The following is a 20,511-nucleotide window of genomic DNA, read 5'->3' as shown; positions in this document are numbered from 1 at the left end:
TGGCGTGTCCATCCCGTTGTCATTGCAGGCCGTGAGACAGTCTGACGTCACACATCCTGCTCGCGTCCTGCCTGAGTCTGCGGGGAATGCTGCCCTGTCGCTGTGTGGTAAGTTCGGGACGTCAGGATGTGGCGTGTCCATCCCGTTGTCATTGCAGGCCGTGAGACAGTCTGACGTCACACATCCTGCTCGCGTCCTGCCTGAGTCTGCAGGGAATGCTGCCCTGTCGCTGTGCGGTAAGTTCGGGACGTCAGGATGTGGCGTGTCCATCCCGTTGTCATTGCAGGCCGTGAGACAGTCTGACGTCACACATCCTGCTCGCGTCCTGCCTGAGTCTGCGGGGAATGCTGCCCTGTCGCTGTGCGGTAAGTTCGGGACGTCAGGATGTGGCGTGTCCATCCCGTTGTCATTGCAGGCCGTGAGACAGTCTGACGTCACACATCCTGCTCGCGTCCTGCCTGAGTCTGCGGGGAATGCTGCCCTGTCGCTGTGTGGTAAGTTCGGGACGTCAGGATGTGGCGTGTCCATCCCGTTGTCATTGCAGGCCGTGAGACAGTCTGACGTCACACATCCTGCTCGCGTCCTGCCTGAGTCTGCGGGGAATGCTGCCCTGTCGCTGTGTGGTAAGTTCGGGACGTCAGGATGTGGCGTGTCCATCCCGTTGTCATTGCAGGCCGTGAGACAGTCTGACGTCACACATCCTGCTCGCGTCCTGCCTGAGTCTGCGGGGAATGCTGCCCTGTCGCTGTGCGGTAAGTTCGGGACGTCAGGATGTGGCGTGTCCATCCCGTTGTCATTGCAGGCCGTGAGACAGTCTGACGTCACACATCCTGCTCGCGTCCTGCCTGAGTCTGCAGGGAATGCTGCCCTGTCGCTGTGTGGTAAGTTCGGGACGTCAGGATGTGGCGTGTCCATCCCGTTGTCATTGCAGGCCGTGAGACAGTCTGACGTCACACATCCTGCTCGCGTCCTGCCTGAGTCTGCAGGGAATGCTGCCCTGTCGCTGTGCGGTAAGTTCGGGACGTCAGGATGTGGCGTGTCCATCCCGTTGTCATTGCAGGCCGTGAGACAGTCTGACGTCACACATCCTGCTCGCGTCCTGCCTGAGTCTGCGGGGAATGCTGCCCTGTCGCTGTGTGGTAAGTTCGGGACGTCAGGATGTGGCGTGTCCATCCCGTTGTCATTGCAGGCCGTGAGACAGTCTGACGTCACACATCCTGCTCGCGTCCTGCCTCAGTCTGCGGGGAATGCTGCCCTGTCGCTGTGTGGTAAGTTCGGGACGTCAGGATGTGGCGTGTCCATCCCGTTGTCATTGCAGGCCGTGAGACAGTCTGACGTCACACATCCTGCTCGCGTCCTGCCTGAGTCTGCAGGGAATGCTGCCCTGTCGCTGTGTGGTAAGTTCGGGACGTCAGGATGTGGCGTGTCCATCCCGTTGTCATTGCAGGCCGTGAGACAGTCTGACGTCACACATCCTGCTCGCGTCCTGCCTGAGTCTGCGGGGAATGCTGCCCTGTCGCTGTGCGGTAAGTTCGGGACGTCAGGATGTGGCGTGTCCATCCCGTTGTCATTGCAGGCCGTGAGACAGTCTGACGTCACACATCCTGCTCGCGTCCTGCCTGAGTCTGCGGGGAATGCTGCCCTGTCGCTGTGTGGTAAGTTCGGGACGTCAGGATGTGGCGTGTCCATCCCGTTTTCATTGCAGGCCGTGAGACAGTCTGACGTCACACATCCTGCTCGCGTCCTGCCTGAGTCTGCGGGGAATGCTGCCCTGTCGCTGTGCGGTAAGTTCGGGACGTCAGGATGTGGCGTGTCCATCCCGTTGTCATTGCAGGCCGTGAGACAGTCTGACGTCACACATCCTGCTCGCGTCCTGCCTGAGTCTGCGGGGAATGCTGCCCTGTCGCTGTGTGGTAAGTTCGGGACGTCAGGATGTGGCGTGTCCATCCCGTTGTCATTGCAGGCCGTGAGACAGTCTGACGTCACACATCCTGCTCGCGTCCTGCCTGAGTCTGCGGGGAATGCTGCCCTGTCGCTGTGCGGTAAGTTCGGGACGTCAGGATGTGGCGTGTCCATCCCGTTGTCATTGCAGGCCGTGAGACAGTCTGACGTCACACATCCTGCTCGCGTCCTGCCTGAGTCTGCGGGGAATGCTGCCCTGTCGCTGTGCGGTAAGTTCGGGACGTCAGGATGTGGCGTGTCCATCCCGTTGTCATTGCAGGCCGTGAGACAGTCTGACGTCACACATCCTGCTCGCGTCCTGCCTGAGTCTGCGGGGAATGCTGCCCTGTCGCTGTGCGGTAAGTTCGGGACGTCAGGATGTGGCGTGTCCATCCCGTTGTCATTGCAGGCCGTGAGACAGTCTGACGTCACACATCCTGCTCGCGTCCTGCCTGAGTCTGCGGGGAATGCTGCCCTGTCGCTGTGCGGTAAGTTCGGGACGTCAGGATGTGGCGTGTCCATCCCGTTTTCATTGCAGGCCGTGAGACAGTCTGACGTCACACATCCTGCTCGCGTCCTGCCTGAGTCTGCGGGGAATGCTGCCCTGTCGCTGTGCGGTAAGTTCGGGACGTCAGGATGTGGCGTGTCCATCCCGTTGTCATTGCAGGCCGTGAGACAGTCTGACGTCACACATCCTGCTCGCGTCCTGCCTGAGTCTGCGGGGAATGCTGCCCTGTCTGCTGCTCCTCCAGTCTCCCCCCTTGTGGTCCGTCTGCCCTTCTGCTTCCCGAAGTCACCGTCATCACATGCCCTGACTGTCCCGACGACCCAGAGACTCCCGTGTTGTGGGCAGAGGCCCACAAAGAAGTCATGTGTGTTCCCTGCAGAGAACTTAGCAGGCTGCGTGGGGATGTGATGCTGTTTTGAAAGCTACATAAATGAGGGGTGAACTAGGGAGAGGTTTTCAAATGACTGCTCGGTGAGGTAACTTGCCCTTTTGTTCATCTCCCCTTCACCCTGTTGTTGCCAGGGGTGGGGGGCCACCTGCCCTCATGTTCTGAGGATGGACAAACAGGTGACACCTGGTGCCGGACGGAGGTACACCCTCAGCACGACATCCAGGGCCACAGGGGAGCACGAGGAACAAACTGGGACTTTGGGATGCAGGCTTTGCAGTAACAAGAGGACGAGGTGGCCCCGATTTCTTGGGAGGATGTGACTGGCGTGTTTGAATAATGTTGTGCACAGGTGAGGAGGTGAAACCTGGTAGGTTGAGGCTGAGGTGGAGAGCAGCTAGTCTAATGTCGAACCAGCTGGGTGGGGAGCATTTCCTGCTGGGTGGGAGGCAGATCCGGCCAGAGCAGGAGAGCCCACTTGGGCCTAAGGGTCCCTGTGAGGCTCAAACACATCAAAGCAGCTCATGAAATTTTACGCCTTGCCCGCGCACTTTGTCAGCTTAGGGGAAAGGCAGTTTTTAGGAAGGAGTTACAATGTATATTTGCATCCTCAACTCCGCGCTTCATTCATACGTCCTCTTTTTTCCTTTTTAAATCTCAGTGATACACATTTCTCTTCCAGTTTATCTCTGGGGGAAAAGTCCCAGAATTACCTTTGGCCATCCAGCACTCCAGGTGGATGTGCTCACGTATTGTAGTGGGACTGAAGGGACATCAGGTGCCAGAGCCTCTAATCCTTCTCCTGCATCCTCCTGACTTTTCTTTTTTTTAAGTTTATTTTGAGTGAAAGAGAGAGTGGGGCAGGGGCCGAGAGACAGAGAGAATCCCAAGCAGGCTCCGGGCTGTCAGCACAGAGACCAATGTGGGGCTCGAACTCACCAACCGTGAGATCACGACCTGAGTTGAAACCAGAGTCAGAGGCTTAACCAACTGAGCAAGCCAGGTGGACCTCCCCCTTCTGACTTTCTTATGCTAAAAAATAGTAGATGTTTCAAGCTGAGGTCACTGTCTACTGTAATCATCTGGACGCTGATGTTCTCATTATGCATTAGTTTATTTTTTCAGCCTTGAAATAAACAGTCTGAGAAGCATTGGTGTCGTCTACTACTTTGAATGAAATATACTTTTCACTACCAGGACTTAAGAAATTAGGAAGTTTATGGGGCACCTGGGTGGCTCAGTCGGTTAAGCATCTGACTTCAGCTCAGGACATGATCTCACAGTTCCTGGGTTTGTGCCCCGAGTCGGGCTCTGTGCTGACAGCTTGGAGCCTGGAGCCTGCTTCAGATTCTGTGTCTCCCTCTCTCTCTGCCCCTCCCCTGTTCACTCTCTGTCTCTCTCACAAATAAATAAACATTAAAAAAGATTTAAAAAAAGAAATTAGAAAGCTTATAGAGAGTATATATAAATTGGGTATTTCACTATATTAATATTTGTATGGGGATGGTATGAATAAATGCCAAGAAAACGTTGGAGGTGCTAATTGTTCATACTTACTGCCATCAAAGTACTTCTATTGTTTTGCTCTGTTTCAAGGTCTAGATAGGAAGTACTTGAGAGGTTGAAGTCTACAGGCCAGCGGGAACAGTCAATAAATATTTTAAAAATAAGAGAGAAGTGGAGACATTAAATCTCCCTGAAGTTAGACACCTCAAAATTGAAAATCTAGGCTTTCACACAATACCTGTACATTTGAGGAATTTTCAGCCGATTCAATGAGTTCTCCCATGAAATGTGCTGATGCACTGAGCTTTCTGGCAGTAGGAATTATGCCAGAGATGAAAACTGGTAGCCAAAGGTTCAGGTACATTTGGCAGACATTTTTGTAGCCCTTTCGTTGTTTTTAAGAATTGAATTAGCTGCCAACTTTAAAATGTTAGAGATTTTATGTAAAAGCCTGGATTTCCATCTTATTTGGAAAAATTAAGACCTGGCATCATTGGGCCAGATCTCTCTTGATATGCTTTCTAGTTCACTGGCATCATCACCCTCTAGCTCATGATGCATCTGGGCCCTGGAGACAAGAATTTGCTTATCTGGAGAATGACAACTTAAGAAGAGGTTTATGTTTAATGGCAGAGAAAATACAAACAATGTGAAGTTTGATCTTTTTGATTGGTTGTTTGCAAAAAAAAAAAAAAGGGGGGGGTGACCAGAAGTTGAGGAAATTTTAAAACTAGGATTATTTATTTATTTTAAATTTATTTATTGAGAGAGAGAGCATGCGAGCAAGTTGGGGAGGGCAGAGAGACAGGAGCAGACTCCGCACTGTCAGCACAGAGCCCAACGCAGGGCTCAAACCCACAAACTGCAAGATCATAACCTGAGCCAAAATCAAGAGTGTGATGGTCAACTGACTGAGCCGCCCAGGCACCCCAGGGTTCTTCTTCTCCTTTTTTTTTTTTTTTTTTTTTTAAGTTTATTTTTGAGAGATCAGGGAGGGGTAGAGAGAGGGAGAGAGAGAATCCTATCATCTACCATCAGCACAGAGCCAGACTCTGGGGTGGATCCCATGAACTGTGAGATCATGATCTGAGCCTAAACAAAGAGTAGGTGGCTAAACAGACTGAGCCACCCAGGCACCCCTAAAAATAGGATTATTGCTTGATTTAGCTTAAGTGAAAGTAATAAATAGGTACTGTAAATGTCAGTAATTTGACCTTTGTGGCCAAACATCTTCACAAGTAGACAGAAGAGCTCTCTGCACAGGGACGTGGATAACACACATTTCCCAATATGTTACTTGTTTAGACAGTGGTCATTGCACACGTATATGTCATGTATTTTAAGGGTATGTACTACTACAAGTAGTACTTTACTACTAAGTAAAACATGGATTCAAATTTGATGAATTTACAATCTAATGGGAAAGACAAATGAACACAAATCAAGAAAACGATCCTGCCTGGAAGAACTGGGAAGGTATACAAAGAAAATGGGCAAGGGCATTGGTAGGACTTTAAGGATGAATTTTATCAGCTCAGGTACTCCAGAGAAATAGAGTATGAACATGTGTTTTTGTAAGGAATCAGCTCAGGCAGTTGCGCGGGTTGCTAAGTCTACGACCTGCAAAGCAGGCTGCCAGGGTGGGAACTCAGGCAGGATCTCCACGTGACAGTCTTGAGGCAAAATGCCTTCTTGGGGATGTTTTTAACTTTTAGGGCCTGTGGCTGATTAGCCAAGGCCCATCCAGCCGTGCGAGAATGGGAAGGGAGGTCTCTGCTCAAGTCAACCGATCCCAGAAGTGAACCCCATGTACCAGGTCGCTTCGCGACAGCAGCCGCGCCGTGGGAGCGTGAAGCCACCACGGGAGAGGCGCAGGGCGCAGTCAACGCCGCCGGCGTCCCACGCGATTCTCCCGAGGGCGCCATGCAGCGCAGTCGGGTTGTGCGCGGTGCTCCCGTCCGCGTAAACGCGTCCCGCGGAGGGGCAGAGCATGGCCGGGCAGCAAGCCGTCTCGGTGCTGGGGCCACGGGAAGGGCACAAGCCTACCCTCCGGCACAGACTGGGTACGTGGGGAGGCAGGTGGCGAGCGGCCAGGCGGCTCCGAGAGCCGGAGGCGGGCGGGGGTGTCGTGACCACACCGGCCCGGGAGCGCAAGTCATAGAGACGCCCAGACCTCCCGGAACCTACGCAAACCCGGAAGTAGCCTCTCGGGATCCAGTTCCGCGGACCACTCGACGGCATCTAGTTGCGCGTCGGCGTGGGCTCGCGGTGTGGCGGGGCGCGGAGAGGGGATCGGACAGAGGGCTGGGGCTGGAGGCGAGGTGAGGGGCGTGGGGCGAGCCTCTGCTTGCTCACGCCGCTCACGCCCGGGCGAGCGTGGCATTACTTGTAGCCCCGGGGGCTGTGAGCGCCGCAAAGACCTGCCTCCGCAGCCTGGGTGCAATGTGTGCCTAAGTTGTTCGGGTCGGCTTATCACCGCTATCGTGTTAACAGGCTTATCCAAGTTCTCCGCTGCCCGGGTCATTTTGTTGTGTTTACAATACGTTCTGATCCCCTCCCCCCACCCCCAGAGTCCAGAAGAGCCTTCACCCTGACTCCGACTCTGCCCCGAGTCCAGTGAGTTTTCTCTGGAGCCTTCACAGCCCGAGTTGTCTAAAATTTGGTGTAACCCTGACTCCTGTCGTCCACACTCCCTGAGAGCAGGAGGGTTTGCACGTAGTGAACCGGGAAGAGAACATTTTGGGGAGCTGTCGACACTGTCTAGGAAGGTGCGTCCTGTCCGCCCTCTTGCATTTCCGGCGCTTCTGCTGAGGAGGCCTCTGGGCCCCGCGAAGACCTAACGGGCTCCAGGAACCGCCGTCAGTGGCCGAAGCCAGACGGGCATACTGCATACCGAAGAGAAGAGCGGATCCTGGATCCTGGAGCTGCTGGGGATGGACCGGCTTCCCTGCCCCCCGGGGAGCTGGAGGCATTAAAGGGGAAGCCACGCGGGGTAAGGGAGGGAGCTGCATGCGGGAGGAACAGGTGGCCTGGCGGGTAGTCACAGGTGGACGTGACCCTGAACAGACTCGCGCCGTTTTCCAATCCGGTCAGGCTTTATCCTCTGGGAAGGTCTGGTCCTTCACTCCTCAAGGCAAATGGTCCGCAGATCTCAAGGGAAGTTGGTTATTTCTGCTGCGGACCAAAGGACTTAGGTCAGCAAGCAAGGAGTGCGTAGGCTTGAAGCAAGGTCACCCTTAGATGGGTTGGAGTGCGTTGGACCGATGTTACCGCCCTCCCAAGGCTGTATCAGCTGATTAGAGCATCTATTCACACACACAGTGAGGTCAAGTTTTTGTTGTTGTCATTTGTTTTTAGTAAATTACCACACAGCAAGGATAACCTGTTTTTACCAGACAAATGGGCCTTAGGCTCAACAAATTATTTTCCCTCATCTATACAGGATGTTCTTAGAAAGTAAGCATTCTTATCCCAAACACTGGGTTACATTTATTTTCTAATATTTAAGGCAACTTAAATAGAAGTGTACCTCAATGAAAACGACTTCATCTTGTTGACGGCATGTTGTGCTTTCCTGATCCTGTTGCGTGTATTCCGGGAGACGCCGGAAGTGGGACGCGGCCGCGCGCGCCAGGGGGCGTGGCCTTCCAGGAGCCGCGGGCGGGGCGCTTCCGGGAGCCCGGCGGCCGCTTCCGGGAGCCGGGGGCTGGGCCCCGCACGCTGCGGCGGAGCTGGTTGAGCGGCCTAGTGTGTCCCTCGCCTTGGGGTCCAGGGTTCGGGCTCGGACCCCGGCGGGAGCGGCCCTGCGGACCCCCGACGAGCTGAGCCGCGAGGGCGACCCGGAGTGGGGGCCCCTCGAAGCGAGCAGGGAGTAGGGCTCCGCGCTCGTCGTTGCCAAGCCAGCACGAACGAAGGTCACTGCTGTTGTGACCGCGGTTCCTCAGCGCTTCTCTCCCTCTGGGTGGGCGCATCTGCGCGCGGACGGACGACCCTGTGCCACCTCACGAGGCTTGGAAGTGTTCCCTGAGGCCGGGGCGCCGGATTCGGAGGCTTCTTCGGCCCGCGCGCCCCTCCTCCAGTGACGCGACACCACCCTACGCGCGGGGTTCCGCTGGTAGTTGTGATTGCTGACTGCCCCGCGTGGAGTGGACGCTCCAGGATGCCAGGGCTCTGTGCACTGACGCAGTTCGAATGCCTGCAATGCTTTCTGCACAGGCTCGGCCTCTATTAGTGCATTTTTGTGGATTTACCGAATGAATAAAAATAGTTACTGCGGTCACAGGTCTTGCGTGGTTCTTCACAGGATCTGCCGTTTACCCCCTATTTAGTTCTGTGCCCTAGAGCGCCCTCAGCAGCCTCCAGGTGACACGCCGGCAGAAGCCAGGCAGGATGGCTGTGGACACAAGAAAGTCTGCCGGCCAGTTCCACCCTGAATGGGGTCAGCAGGGGCCTGCGGTGGTGAAGGTGGAGCTGGAGGAGGACAACCCCAGGAGTCAGGTGCCGGACAACCAGCCCCCTGCCTGGGAGATCTTCAGACAGCGCTTCAGACACTTTTGCTACCAGGAGACGCCTGGACCCAGGGAGGCGCTGCGCCGACTCCGCGAGCTGTGCCGCCAGTGGCTGCGGCCCGAGACGCACAGCAAGGAGCAGATCCTGGAGCTGCTGGTGCTGGAGCAGTTCCTGACCGTCCTGCCCGCGGAGCTCCAGGCCTGGGTGCGGGAGCACCGTCCGGAGAGCGGGGACGAGGTGGTGACGGCGCTGGAGGGTCTGGACGGAAAAAGAAATGTACAAGTAGGAAGGCACTGGTCTGATATAGTTGTGGGTGACTGGGAACAAAACTTCCTCAGTTGTGGAGCTCCGAGGGAGCAAGGGCCGAACCAGCATTCAGCAGGGGACTGAGCGTCTTGCTAAGCCAGCCCCGAGCAGAGGGAGAGGGAGGGAACTGCAGATTCAGAGATGGTGAGTAAAGATAAGGAGGACATTTTATCTTTCAGACACTAGAGGGGCCTCATGCTCCTTACTTTAGAGGTCTCTCAACTCTCGGCCACAAAGGAGGAGGTGAAATCATTCCCAGTTTGCACACATGGAAACTAAGGTCAGAGAGGTTGTGTAACTTGGCCAGGGACACACAGGCAATAGTGAAATGACAGAAACAAGTCTTGATCGGATTTTGCTTTGCTTACTTTTCTAGCTATTTCTCAGTGCCCCAGAAGGTAAATAAGGCCCTGTTTTCAATTTTCTTTTTCCTAGTGTCTCGGGGATATTTCTTGTGGATTCCTCAAGGAGTCCTTCCAAACCAGTTTAGTCTCTTAAATTTTCAGTGTCCTTGGGGCTTAATCACTACTGCTTGTCTCCAGGTTTCAGCCTGTGTTCTGGAACAGGAAATCCTTTTGCAGAGAGTGACCCTTCAGACGCTGGATGAAGAATCTTCATACACATGGGTTCAGCCCCCAGCAATCCAGTTCAAGGGCAAAGGACCTGAGCCCCAACCATCAGAGGAAGGAGGTGAGGCAATACTTTCTCTGGGGAATTTGGACGGCAATGAACTCTGAGTTGAATTTTTTTGTGTGGAGTATGACATGTTCATTCCTTGTGATGAGGGTTGTTAAAGAACATGATGAAGGCAACATTTTAGGTAATAATGATTAAAAGGCAGTAAGTCATACCAGAACAGCCTCAGTGGTATGGTTGGTTTTAAATATCCGTATTTGCAGGGCACCTAGGTGACTCAGTTGGTTAAGCATCCGACTTCAGGTTAGGTCATGATCTCGTGGTTTGTGAGTTCAAGCCCCACATCAGGCTCTATGCTGATCACTCAGAGCCTGGAGCTTGCCTTGGATTCTGTGTCTCCCTCTCTGCCCCTCCCCTGCTCATGCTCTGTTTCTCTCAAATAAACATTAAAAAATATGTATATCTATCTTTGAATTTTCTGCATATGGTCTAGTAGAAATGTTATTTAAAGAATTTTGATGCCTACATTTTTCAGTTGATACTGATAGGATATTAACCCTGTAAAACTATATTAACTGTTTTGAAAGTTACCTTTTATTATTACCAGAGAAGTATATATGCAGTGTACAAAGTTAGAAAGTACATAGTAGCAAAATAAGAAAATAAAGCACCATGTTCTATCACCCAGAGATTATTACAACTGATGACTTTTTATTCTATATCTGTGTAGCTTTTTATGTGCATGTGTATTTATATGCGGGTATGTGTACACGCATGTGCATACACACACATACCTTTTACCAAAGAGAGCTCATACTCTGCTATTTTCTGATCTATTTAGTTCAGCTAATGATCTTTCCTTTCCCCCATCAGTACATCTTCATGTTACCTAAATTCAGTTCAAATTCAGATTGGCTCAGTTTTTTTCGAAAATGTATTTAAAGCTGATTTGTCCAACTCTGGGTAGAATCCAGGGTTGTTCATGCCTCTTAATTCTTTGCTACGTTAAAACAATTCCACTCCCATTTTTTCCCCATAACCCAGACTTTTTGATGAGCCCAGGCCAGTTTCCCAGCCTCTGGAGTTTTTTAATTGCTTCCTCATTGTATCCTTTACTTTGCTGCCCACGTACCTTGTATTTGCTGTAAACTGGCAGTTGCATCTAAAGGCTTGAAGGATTTGAGTTAAACATTTTGGGCTAGAATTAATATTAGGTAATAAGAGACATTAATACCTGGGTGACCCGCTATTTAAATCACCGGCTTAGCATGATGACAGGAAATAGCTGGTTTCCCCCTCATAGCTAACTGTGAGTGTCGCCTTGCCACTTTGCGAATAGCCAGTTCCCCGTCAACAAATTATAAATGTTTGATAAACCTCGTATGGGTCAACCATTTTATTAAGAGTTACAGGATGAATTTGTAATTCTTTCATTCCTTCTCTGTTATTAACTGACATTCTTCATAGTAAAGCTTTCCTTCATCCGATATGTCTGTTTGGTCACTTCTTTCTAGGCAGTCATGACTGATGCTTAGTTTCCCCCTTTTATTGACCAGTTTTCAAATTCAGGAAGTGGTTTATTAGGCACCTTAAATGGTGACATGAGATTTTAGGTTTTTTCCTGTGTGGGTATCATTATGGACATAGGCATTTGTATTGAGTCAGCGTGTTTCAACCCACCACATTTCAATCCACCCTTTCTTCCACACATCTTTGGCTTATGTGGATGTCTTCAGTCTTGCTCCCATCTCCGTTAATTTTGGCTCTGTTAGTTTTGAATGCTTGCTTTTACTTTTTGAACAAAATAAATTGTTTCAGGCTCACCTTGTATCTTTCCTGTACCCAGATCTGCTGTCAACCATTGCTGAAGGAGCCTTGGTTTTTTAAATGGAGAATAAGATCTGGGTGTGAGGCGTGTTCTTTATCATGTGGGTAACACTGCTTCTAGGACATTTCATGGGCAGAGCTACATAATACATATTTTTTCCTAACACGCATGAATTTATATTGATGTATTCGATTGTTTTACCATTACAATGTTCCATTACCTTTCTCTATTGTATTTGGTGTCTGCATTTATTTTTTTTAATTCATTTCTTATGTTCTCCTTTGGCTGGCTGGCTGGCTGGCTGGTTGGTTGGTTGGTTTATTCATTCACTCGCTCACTTATTTACTTAAGGTTGTGACACTATCAGGTGATCCCGAGAAGCACAGGAGTGGGAATGGAGACACTAAAGGGAGAAAAGCCAATAAAGTGCATGAGTGAGCAGGCTGTCTTGGTTTATTTAGTTGTCTTTGTTGTTGTTGTTTTCTAACTTTTGATGTGGGTTGATTTATATATTTTCATTCTCCTATTTACTAATATAAATATTTGATGGCATGAATATTTCATTGAACACTGCTCTAGATGAATTCCAAATGTTCTGAAATGTAGTGTTCTCATTGTTATTTTCTATAAAATCTGAAATGTGTGTTTATATTTTGCCTTTGAAGTAACAGTTTTTTCTTTCAAATGTTTATTTACTTTTGAGAGAGAGAGAGAGAGCGAGCAGGGGAAGGGCAGAGAGAGAGGGAGACAGAATCTTTTTTTTTTTTTTTTTTTTTTTTTTGGGGGGCGCCTGGGTGGCTCAGTCGGTTAAGCGTCCAACTTCAGCTCAGGTCACCATCTCGCAGTCCGTGAGTTCGAGCCCCACGTCGGCCTCTGGGCTGATGGCTCAGAGCCTGGAGCCTACTTCCGATTCTGTGTCTCCCTCTCTCTCTGTCCCTCCCCCATTCATCCTCTTCTCTCTCTGTCTCAAAAATAAATAAACATTAAAAAAAAAAAATTTTTTTTTAATTTTTTTTAAATGTTTATTTTTGACAGAGAGAGAGACAGAGCATGAACAGGGGAGGGGCACAGAGAGAGGGAGACACAGAATCCAAAGCAGGCTCCAGGGTCTGAGCCATCAGCACAGAGTTCAACACAGGGCTCGAACTCATGGACCACAAGATCATGACCTGAGCCAAAGTCAGATGCTTAACTGACTGAACCACCCATGTGCTTCTTTTATCTATTTATTTTTTTTTTAATTTGTTCTTTTTTTAAATTTTTTTTTGAACGTTTATTTATTTTTGGGACAGAGAGAGACAGAGCATGAACGGGGGAGGGGCAGAGAGAGAGGGAGACACAGAATCGGAAACAGGCTCCAGGCTCCGAGCCATCAGCCCAGAGCCCGACGCGGGGCTCGAACTCACGGACCGCGAGATCGTGACCTGGCTGAAGTCGGACGCTTAACCGACTGCGCCACCCAGGCGCCCCTAAGATTTTATTTTTAAGTAATCTCTACATCCAATGTGGGGCTCGAACTCATAATCCTGAGATCAAGTGTTGCATGCTCTACCGGCTAAGCCTGCCAGGTGCCCCTGTCTGTTTTTTTATATCACCTATAGTTTCTGCTTTAGGAAAGTTGCCACTCTGTTATTTTCTGTATAATTATTCATATGTGTTACATCTGCATTGCAAATTGTATTCTTCATTTTAGCATTTTTAAGTGCTCTTCTTTGTCTCATTTCATGCTTTTGGCCTGCATCTCCCCTTTCAAAATCTTGATTCTTTCTTTCTTTTTATTTGCATTTGCTTAATTTATCCTTATTCACATATTTTGCTGTATATGTGTCTCTTGACTATACACATAGAGTTGAGGGGAGCCGGGGGGGCTCAGTCGGTTAAGCGTCTGACTCTTAATTTCAGCTCAGGCCATGATCTGCTGGTTTGTGAGTTTGATCCCCCCATCAGGTTCTGTACTGACAGTGGGGAGCCTACTTGGGACTCTCTCTCTCTACCTGTCTTCCCCTCCCTGTGCACGCTCTCTCTCTCAAAACGAATAAAATAGGGGTGCCTGGGTGACTCTGTCCTTTAAGCTTCCAACTCTTGGTTTCGGCTCAGATCATGATACATGATACATGGTTTGTGGGATGGAGCCCCCACATCAGGCTCTGCACTGACAGCACAAAGCCTGCTTGGGATTTTCTCTCTCTCTCTCTCTCTCTCTCTCTCTCTCTCTCTCCCCCCCACTGTCTCTGTCTCTCTCAAATAAATAAACTTAAAAAGATAAAAATAGGGGCACCTGGGTGGCGCAGTCGGTTGAGCGTCCGACTTGAGCCAGGTCACGATCTCGCGGTCCGTGAGTTGGAGCCCCACGTCAGGATCTGGGCTGATGGCTCAGAGCCTGGAGCCTGTTTCCGATTCTGTGTCTCCCTCTCTCTCTCTGCCCCTCCCCCGTTCACGCTCTGTCTCTCTCTGTCCCAAAAAAATAAATAAATAAACGTTGAAAAAAGATAAAAATAAATAGGGGCACTTGGGTGGCTCACTTGGCTAAGTGTCTGACTTTGACTTAGGTCATGATCTCGTGGTTTGTGGGTTTGAGCCCCGTGTTGGGCTCTGTGCTGACAGCTCAGAGCCTGGAGCCTGCTTCAAATTTTGTGTCTCCCTCTCTCTCTGCCTCTCCCCAGCTCTCTCTCTCTCTCTCTCTCTCTCTGTCTCAAAAATAAATAAACTTAAAAAATAAATATATAAATACACACACACACACACACACACATACATATATATATATAAAATAGAGTTCAGTTTTGCTCTGTGAGCAAATCTAGTGTTTTTTAATGAGTTAAGCCATTTGCATTTATTGATATGGCTGTTAGGACAATTATGTTTGACTTTAACATAATTTGCTTATGTTTTTTGTTCTACGTGTCCTCTATACACATATGAATATATGAACATAAGTACAAACATTCATATGTGCATAGATACATATGTGTGTGTGCACGTGCGTGTATATGCTTTTCAATGTGTGGTTTACTTTTTTTTTTATTTTTATTTTTTGGACTTTATTTTTAAGTAACCTCTACATCCAACATGGGCCTTGACCTCAACCCTGAGATCAAGGGTCTCGTGCTCTTCCAACTGAGCCAGCCAGGTGCCCCTCCACTCTTTTCTTTTTAGTTGTAGTAGTTCTTACACTGAGGAAGCTTTGTGTTTTTGTGCTAGTTGTACATAGTTATCAACTGCTGCTTAACAAGGGTACCACAAAGTTAGTGGCTTAAAACCATACACGTTTTATCTCACAATGTCTGTGGGTCAAGAGTCTGGGTTGGCTCAGCTGGCCCCGTGCTTCTGGGTCTCTTACAAGGTTGTAGTCAAGGTGCTAGGGCTGAGGTCTCATCTGAGTTGTGACTGGGGAAGGATCTATTTCCAGCCTTACATCGATGCTGGCAGGACTCACTTCTCTGTCAGACAGGGACTTCTCTATCTCAGTCCTTGCCGGCCACTGGCCAAGGCCACTCTTGCCACGTGGCTTCTCTGTATGGTGGTGGTGGCTCTCTTCATCAAAGCCAGCAAGCCAGCAAGGAAGGGTGTTAGTGGAGAGTCCATCAGCAAGATGGGACTTACAGTCTTATGTCACTGCAGAAGTGACAGCCTGTCACCTTTGCCACACGCTGCTGGTAACTCAGCCATGCTTTGTTCTTTCTCGCTTCCACACCTGTACCATGACTAACATAAGAGATGATGCGATATCTTCTGTTAACATCAACCTAAAATCAAGACTAACCTTTCCAGCTGTCTATCTCTTACATTGCTTTTGAGTTATCTTTTCTCCTCAAGTTGTGTGGTCTGTTGTTCCAGATGGTGGAGTGAGGACTGACAACGTGATGTTAGACGTGAAGCAGGAACTCTGTGAAGAAACAGAGCCTTGTGGGAAGGGGTCTGATGGACAGGATGGAACTTCATCTCAGCATGCCAAATACACAGGGGACAGGGAGCCCAGTGGAACTTTGGAAAGGCAGGACGGGGGTGCCCCAGGCAGAAAAGTCTCTGCCTGTGAAGAATGCAGGAAAACCTTCACCTGGACAAGAGGCCTTCACACGCACAGGAGGACCCACAGCGGGGAGACACCATGCTCACACACAGAGCATGGAGAGGCCTTCATCAGACGGTCAGAGCTTAGCCAGCACCAGGAGCTTCGTGGCAAGGAAAAGCCTTATCACTGTCAAGAGTGTGGCAAAGGTTTCAGTCAGAAAGCAGGCCTCCTCCAACATCTCAAAAGCCACACTGGAGAAAAGCCATATCGATGTAGTAAATGTGGCCGGTGTTTTAGTCGGAGATCAGTTCTTACAAAGCATCAAAGTGTCCACACTGGAGAGAAACCTTTTGAATGTACAGACTGTGGAAAAGCCTTCTGCCATAGTTCAGACCTAACTGAACATCAGCGATTCCACAAGGAGAAGCCTTATGAATGTAACGAGTGTGGGAAAACCTTCCGGCAACGTTCACATCTGATTGAGCATCAGCGAATTCACAGTGAAGAAAAACCCTATGAATGCAAAGTGTGTGGAAAAGCGTTCACTCAGTATGCAGGACTTAACCAACACCAGAGAATCCATACTGGAGAGAAACCTTTTGAATGTCCTGTTTGTGGACGCGCCTTTAGCCGGACCTCAGAACTCATAATACATCACAGAATCCACTCGGGGGAGAAACCCTATGAGTGTGCTGAGTGTGGCAAAACCTTTAGCGTGAGCTCAACCCTGGTCATACATCAAAGAAGCCACACTGGGGAGAAGCCCTATAAATGTGGTGAGTGTGGCGAAGCCTTCAGCCAACGCTCGGGCCTTAATAAGCACAGGTTGGGAGGGAAGCACGGGAACCCCCCTGAGCCAGGAACACACAAGTGTGGTGAGTGTGGGAAGACCTTCACTCGGTCGACCGGCCTGCGGAACCATACAAGAATCCACACTGGGGATAAAACCTACCAGTGCCCTGAGTGTGGGAAGGCCTTCACCAGGGGCGAGCATCTTATTGAACACCAGGCGATTCACAACAAGGTAAAGCCCTATCAGTGTAAAGAGTGTGGCAAAGCCTTCAGTCAGAAGACGGGTCTTAGTCACCATGTCAGAATCCACACGGGAGAGAAGCCTTTTCAGTGCCCGGAATGTGGGCGCGCCTTCAGTTGGAAGTCAGATCTCAAGAAACATAAGAGAGTCCACTCGGAGGAGAAGCCCTATGCGTGTGAGGAGTGTGGGAAGGCCTACAGGCAGAGAGCCACGCTGCTCCAGCACCTGAGGGGCCACAGGGAGCTGAGCCCGGCCGGCCGAGTGAGTGCGGGGAATCCCCCTGGGGGCCCCGACCCAGTACCAGAGAATCCGCTGCACCCCGACACCCCGCCCAGGCGTGAGGTGAAAACTGCGGGGAGAATCCACGACTCCTTTTCTTAACTGAGATAAAATGTTTCTTGAACTTCATTATTTAAAGAAAACCAGAGATGCCACATTGGAAAGTTTTTATAGGAGCGCTGCGGTGGCTCAGTCGGTTAAGCATCCAACTTTGACTCAGGTGGTGATCTCACCATTCATGAGTTTGAACCCCATGTTGGGCTCTGTGCTGACAGCTCAGAGCCTGGCGCCTGCTACGGATTCTGTGCCTCCTTCTCTCTCTGCCCCTCCCCTCTTACACTCTGTCTCTCTCTCTCAAAAATAAATAAACTTGGGGCACCTGGGTGGCTCAGTCGGTTAGGTGTCCGACTTCAGCTCAGGTCAGTATCTCACGGTTAGTGGGTTCAAGCCTCGCATCGGTCTCTGTGCTGACAGCTCAGAGCCTGGGGCCTGCTTCAGATTCTGTGTCTCCTTCTCTGTCTGCCCCTTGCCTGCTCATGCTCTGTCTCTGTCTCTCTCTCTCTCTCTCAAAAATAAACATTAAAAAACAAACAAAAATTTAAAATAATAATAAATAAATGTGCTTAAAAAATAAGTTTTTATAAAGGTCATAAATGCTGGAAAAGTTGAGAATTTAGAAAAATAAACGTCAATAAGCAATTTACATGTGATTACCTTTATTAAATGCAACTAAGTATCAGTTAATAGGATGAAAAGTCCACAAGGGAAGCTATAAAAAAAATTATATTTTCTACTGAATTCACATGTTTTCATGTAGTGTGTTTTCAACCCATTCTAATTCCTCACTAGCTTTAGCCTAGCCCTGCGTTGAAATTACTACTCTGAGTACCGGCCCCGGGACACTACAGTGTCCAAGTTTGGAATGTGTGGAATGTGCGAGGTGGGTTGTCTTGTTTCCTTCCCTCCCTAACCACGCCCTTAGCCACAAGTGGGTGGCCTGCAGACCCTTCCTGATCTCCACCCCTATAATTAGCATTTCCTGATGAAGAAAGGATGTGTTATATAGTTGTTTTTTTTTTTTTTAGTGTTTATTCATTTTTGAGGGAGAGCACGAGCAGGGGAGGGGCAAAGAGAGAAGGGGGCAGAGGATCTGAAGCAGGCTCCAGGCTCCGCAGGTGACAGCACAGAGCCCAATGTGGGACTTGAACTCACAAACCATGAGATCATGACCTGAGCCGAAGTTGGACGCTGCTCAACCCACTGAGCCACCCAGGCACCCCAAGGATGTGCTATAGTCTGAGTGACGTGGAGAGCATAGTGTGTTGGCCTCCAGTAGCTCAAAATCAGGGGTGGGGGCACATTCTGACCAAAGCCAAGGGCATACTCTTCTCATTGTGAGCACGCTCCTTGAGCTTACAACCGAGGACAGAAGGGAAGAGGGAAAATCAAACTTTTCATTCCAGCATTTTCGCCCTCCTACAAGTTATATTTACACAACTGAAAACCTCTTTTGGAACTACCTGTGTCCCTCGGGCAATGACATGAGGGACTTCTGTGCTGAACCTCATAATAGTTTTCAAATACTGGAGAGTATTTTCTCATTTTTTTGTGCTGTCCGTAATGGAACAGCTACAGATGTGACACATTTTAAAGTTTAATCTGCATTATTAACGTTGTCTTCAACACTTTCTTAAATCTAGACAGCCAGCAAGAGAATTTAATCCTGCTTCTCCTTTTCTTTGATGTTTGCATCATGTCTCTTTTCCCAACCTTTTACTTTCCATTTACCTGTATCATTAAATTTGAAGAGCGTTTCTTACAGACGGCACATGTTTGGGTGACGGGTTTTTAATTTATTCCACCAACCGTTGTCTTAGGATTGGTGGATTGAACTGAAGCGTTTTCTACTTAATGTCATTATTGGTATTTTAAGGCTTAAGTCTGCTATTTCTTTTCTTGTTCCCTGTGTTGCATCTCTGTGGTTTCTCTTCCCTGCCTTCTTGAACATGATTTTGGAAGTCCATCCTGACTGGTTTATAATGTTTTTGAATGTATCTCTGAATAGCATCTTTGTCGTTGATAACAGCTGTTATTTTGAACTGGCTTTCAACCCACATACACTCTACCCCTTTCTCTCCAAGAAATACATCAGGTTTTGTTAATCTTGACTTGAGAACAACCGTAGACAGGAATACAAACATTCTAAACAGACACGGAGGACCAGAGTTGGGTTCTTATCAAAGTCTGTGTTGGTTTTTTTCTGTTACTGGTTACTCTTACATCTCAGGAGAGCCCGTGATGAGGTAGCCCGCCAGGACTTCTGGAGCTAAGAAGGACTGAGAGCAGGACTCTGTTTTATTCTCAGCCTATCTCTGCACTTCAAGCAGTACCTGACATGTATTTGTTGCTCCATAAATATTGAAGGAAGGAAGGAAAGGAGGCTTCTGAGCCTTGGTCAGCTCTGAGTTCGTTACCAGTGGCTGAGGCTGGAGACACGACCAGGCGCTGATCCTGGAGCTCCTGGTATATTAAGTGTTCTTGACCATCCTGCCTGAGGAGCTATAGGCCTAAGTTCAAAAACATAATCCAGGGGAACATGATACCTTTGCTGTGGGAGAAATCTGGTTAACAACACCTTAAGTAATCCAACAACAGCTAGTAATGGGATGAACTGATATATGGCTTCTCATATCATTGCTTCACTGAGGACACATCACTTCTGTGGTATTTTTGGCAAAAAAAAAAAAAAAAATGCATAACCTGAATCTAGTCGTGAGGAAACATTAGGCAAACCCAAGTTTGGGGCAGAGTGTTCAACAGACCAACTGCCCTGTGTTCTTCAAAAATATCTATGTTTGAGAGACACACATTGGGGAATTGTTTTAGATTAAAGGAGATTAAGAAATGTAACGTGAGCTCAATGTGTGAGCCTAGGTTGGATCCCAGACTGGAATAAAATTTATGTGAAGAACATTATTGGGGGGCGCCTGGGTGGCGCAGTCGGTTAAGCGTCCGACTTCAGCCAGGTCACGATCTCGCGGTCCGTGAGTTCGAGCCCCGCGTCGGGCTCTGGGCTGATGGCTCGGAGCCTGGAGCCTGTTTCCGATTCTGTGTCTCCCTCTCTCTCTGCCCCTCCCCCGTTCATGCTCTGTCTCTCTCTGTCCCAAAAATAAATAAACGTTGGAAAAAAAAAAAAAAGAACATTATTGGGACAGTTGGCATAATGGAAACATGGACTATTCATTCAATAATAGTATTGTATCAGTGTTCAGTTTGAGTCAGGCATTGTTTTGTGGTCCCAAGGCAGAATGTCTCTGTTTTTAGAATGTGCATGTTAAAGTGTTCAGGGATGAAGGTTCTTGGTACCACAACACATCTTTAGGAAGTTTAGTGGGTTAGCGAATGACAGCAGTCAGGTATACGTGGAGGAGAAAACCAAGTGTCAAGCATTAACAATAGGCAAATCTCAGTAAAAGGGATATAGCACTCATGTTGTTCCTATAATTTTTTCTAAGTGAAGGTTGAAATAAAAACCATACCCACACCAGAACAAACCCAAAGAGTG

At 49.0% G+C, this 20,511-nt stretch overlaps 1 protein-coding gene across 1 annotated transcript; it reads left to right on the top strand.

Moving 5' to 3' along the window:
- Window positions 1-8,059: 8,059 nt before the first annotated feature.
- LOC115514733 (zinc finger protein 883-like) lies at window positions 8,060-17,181 on the top strand. The gene is made up of 3 exons (XM_030316866.1): window positions 8,060-9,134; window positions 9,701-9,848; window positions 15,460-17,181. The coding sequence occupies exons 1-3, from the start codon at window positions 8,733-8,735 to the stop codon at window positions 17,046-17,048; spliced, it is 2,139 nt and encodes a 712-aa protein (XP_030172726.1). The 5' UTR covers window positions 8,060-8,732; the 3' UTR covers window positions 17,049-17,181.
- The last annotated feature ends 3,330 nt before the right edge of the window (window positions 17,182-20,511 follow it).

Source organism: Lynx canadensis, chromosome B2 (assembly GCF_007474595.2).
Source record: "Lynx canadensis isolate LIC74 chromosome B2, mLynCan4.pri.v2, whole genome shotgun sequence".
Taxonomy (NCBI): domain Eukaryota; kingdom Metazoa; phylum Chordata; class Mammalia; order Carnivora; family Felidae; genus Lynx; species Lynx canadensis.
This window is presented reverse-complemented; position numbering and strand designations above follow the sequence as displayed.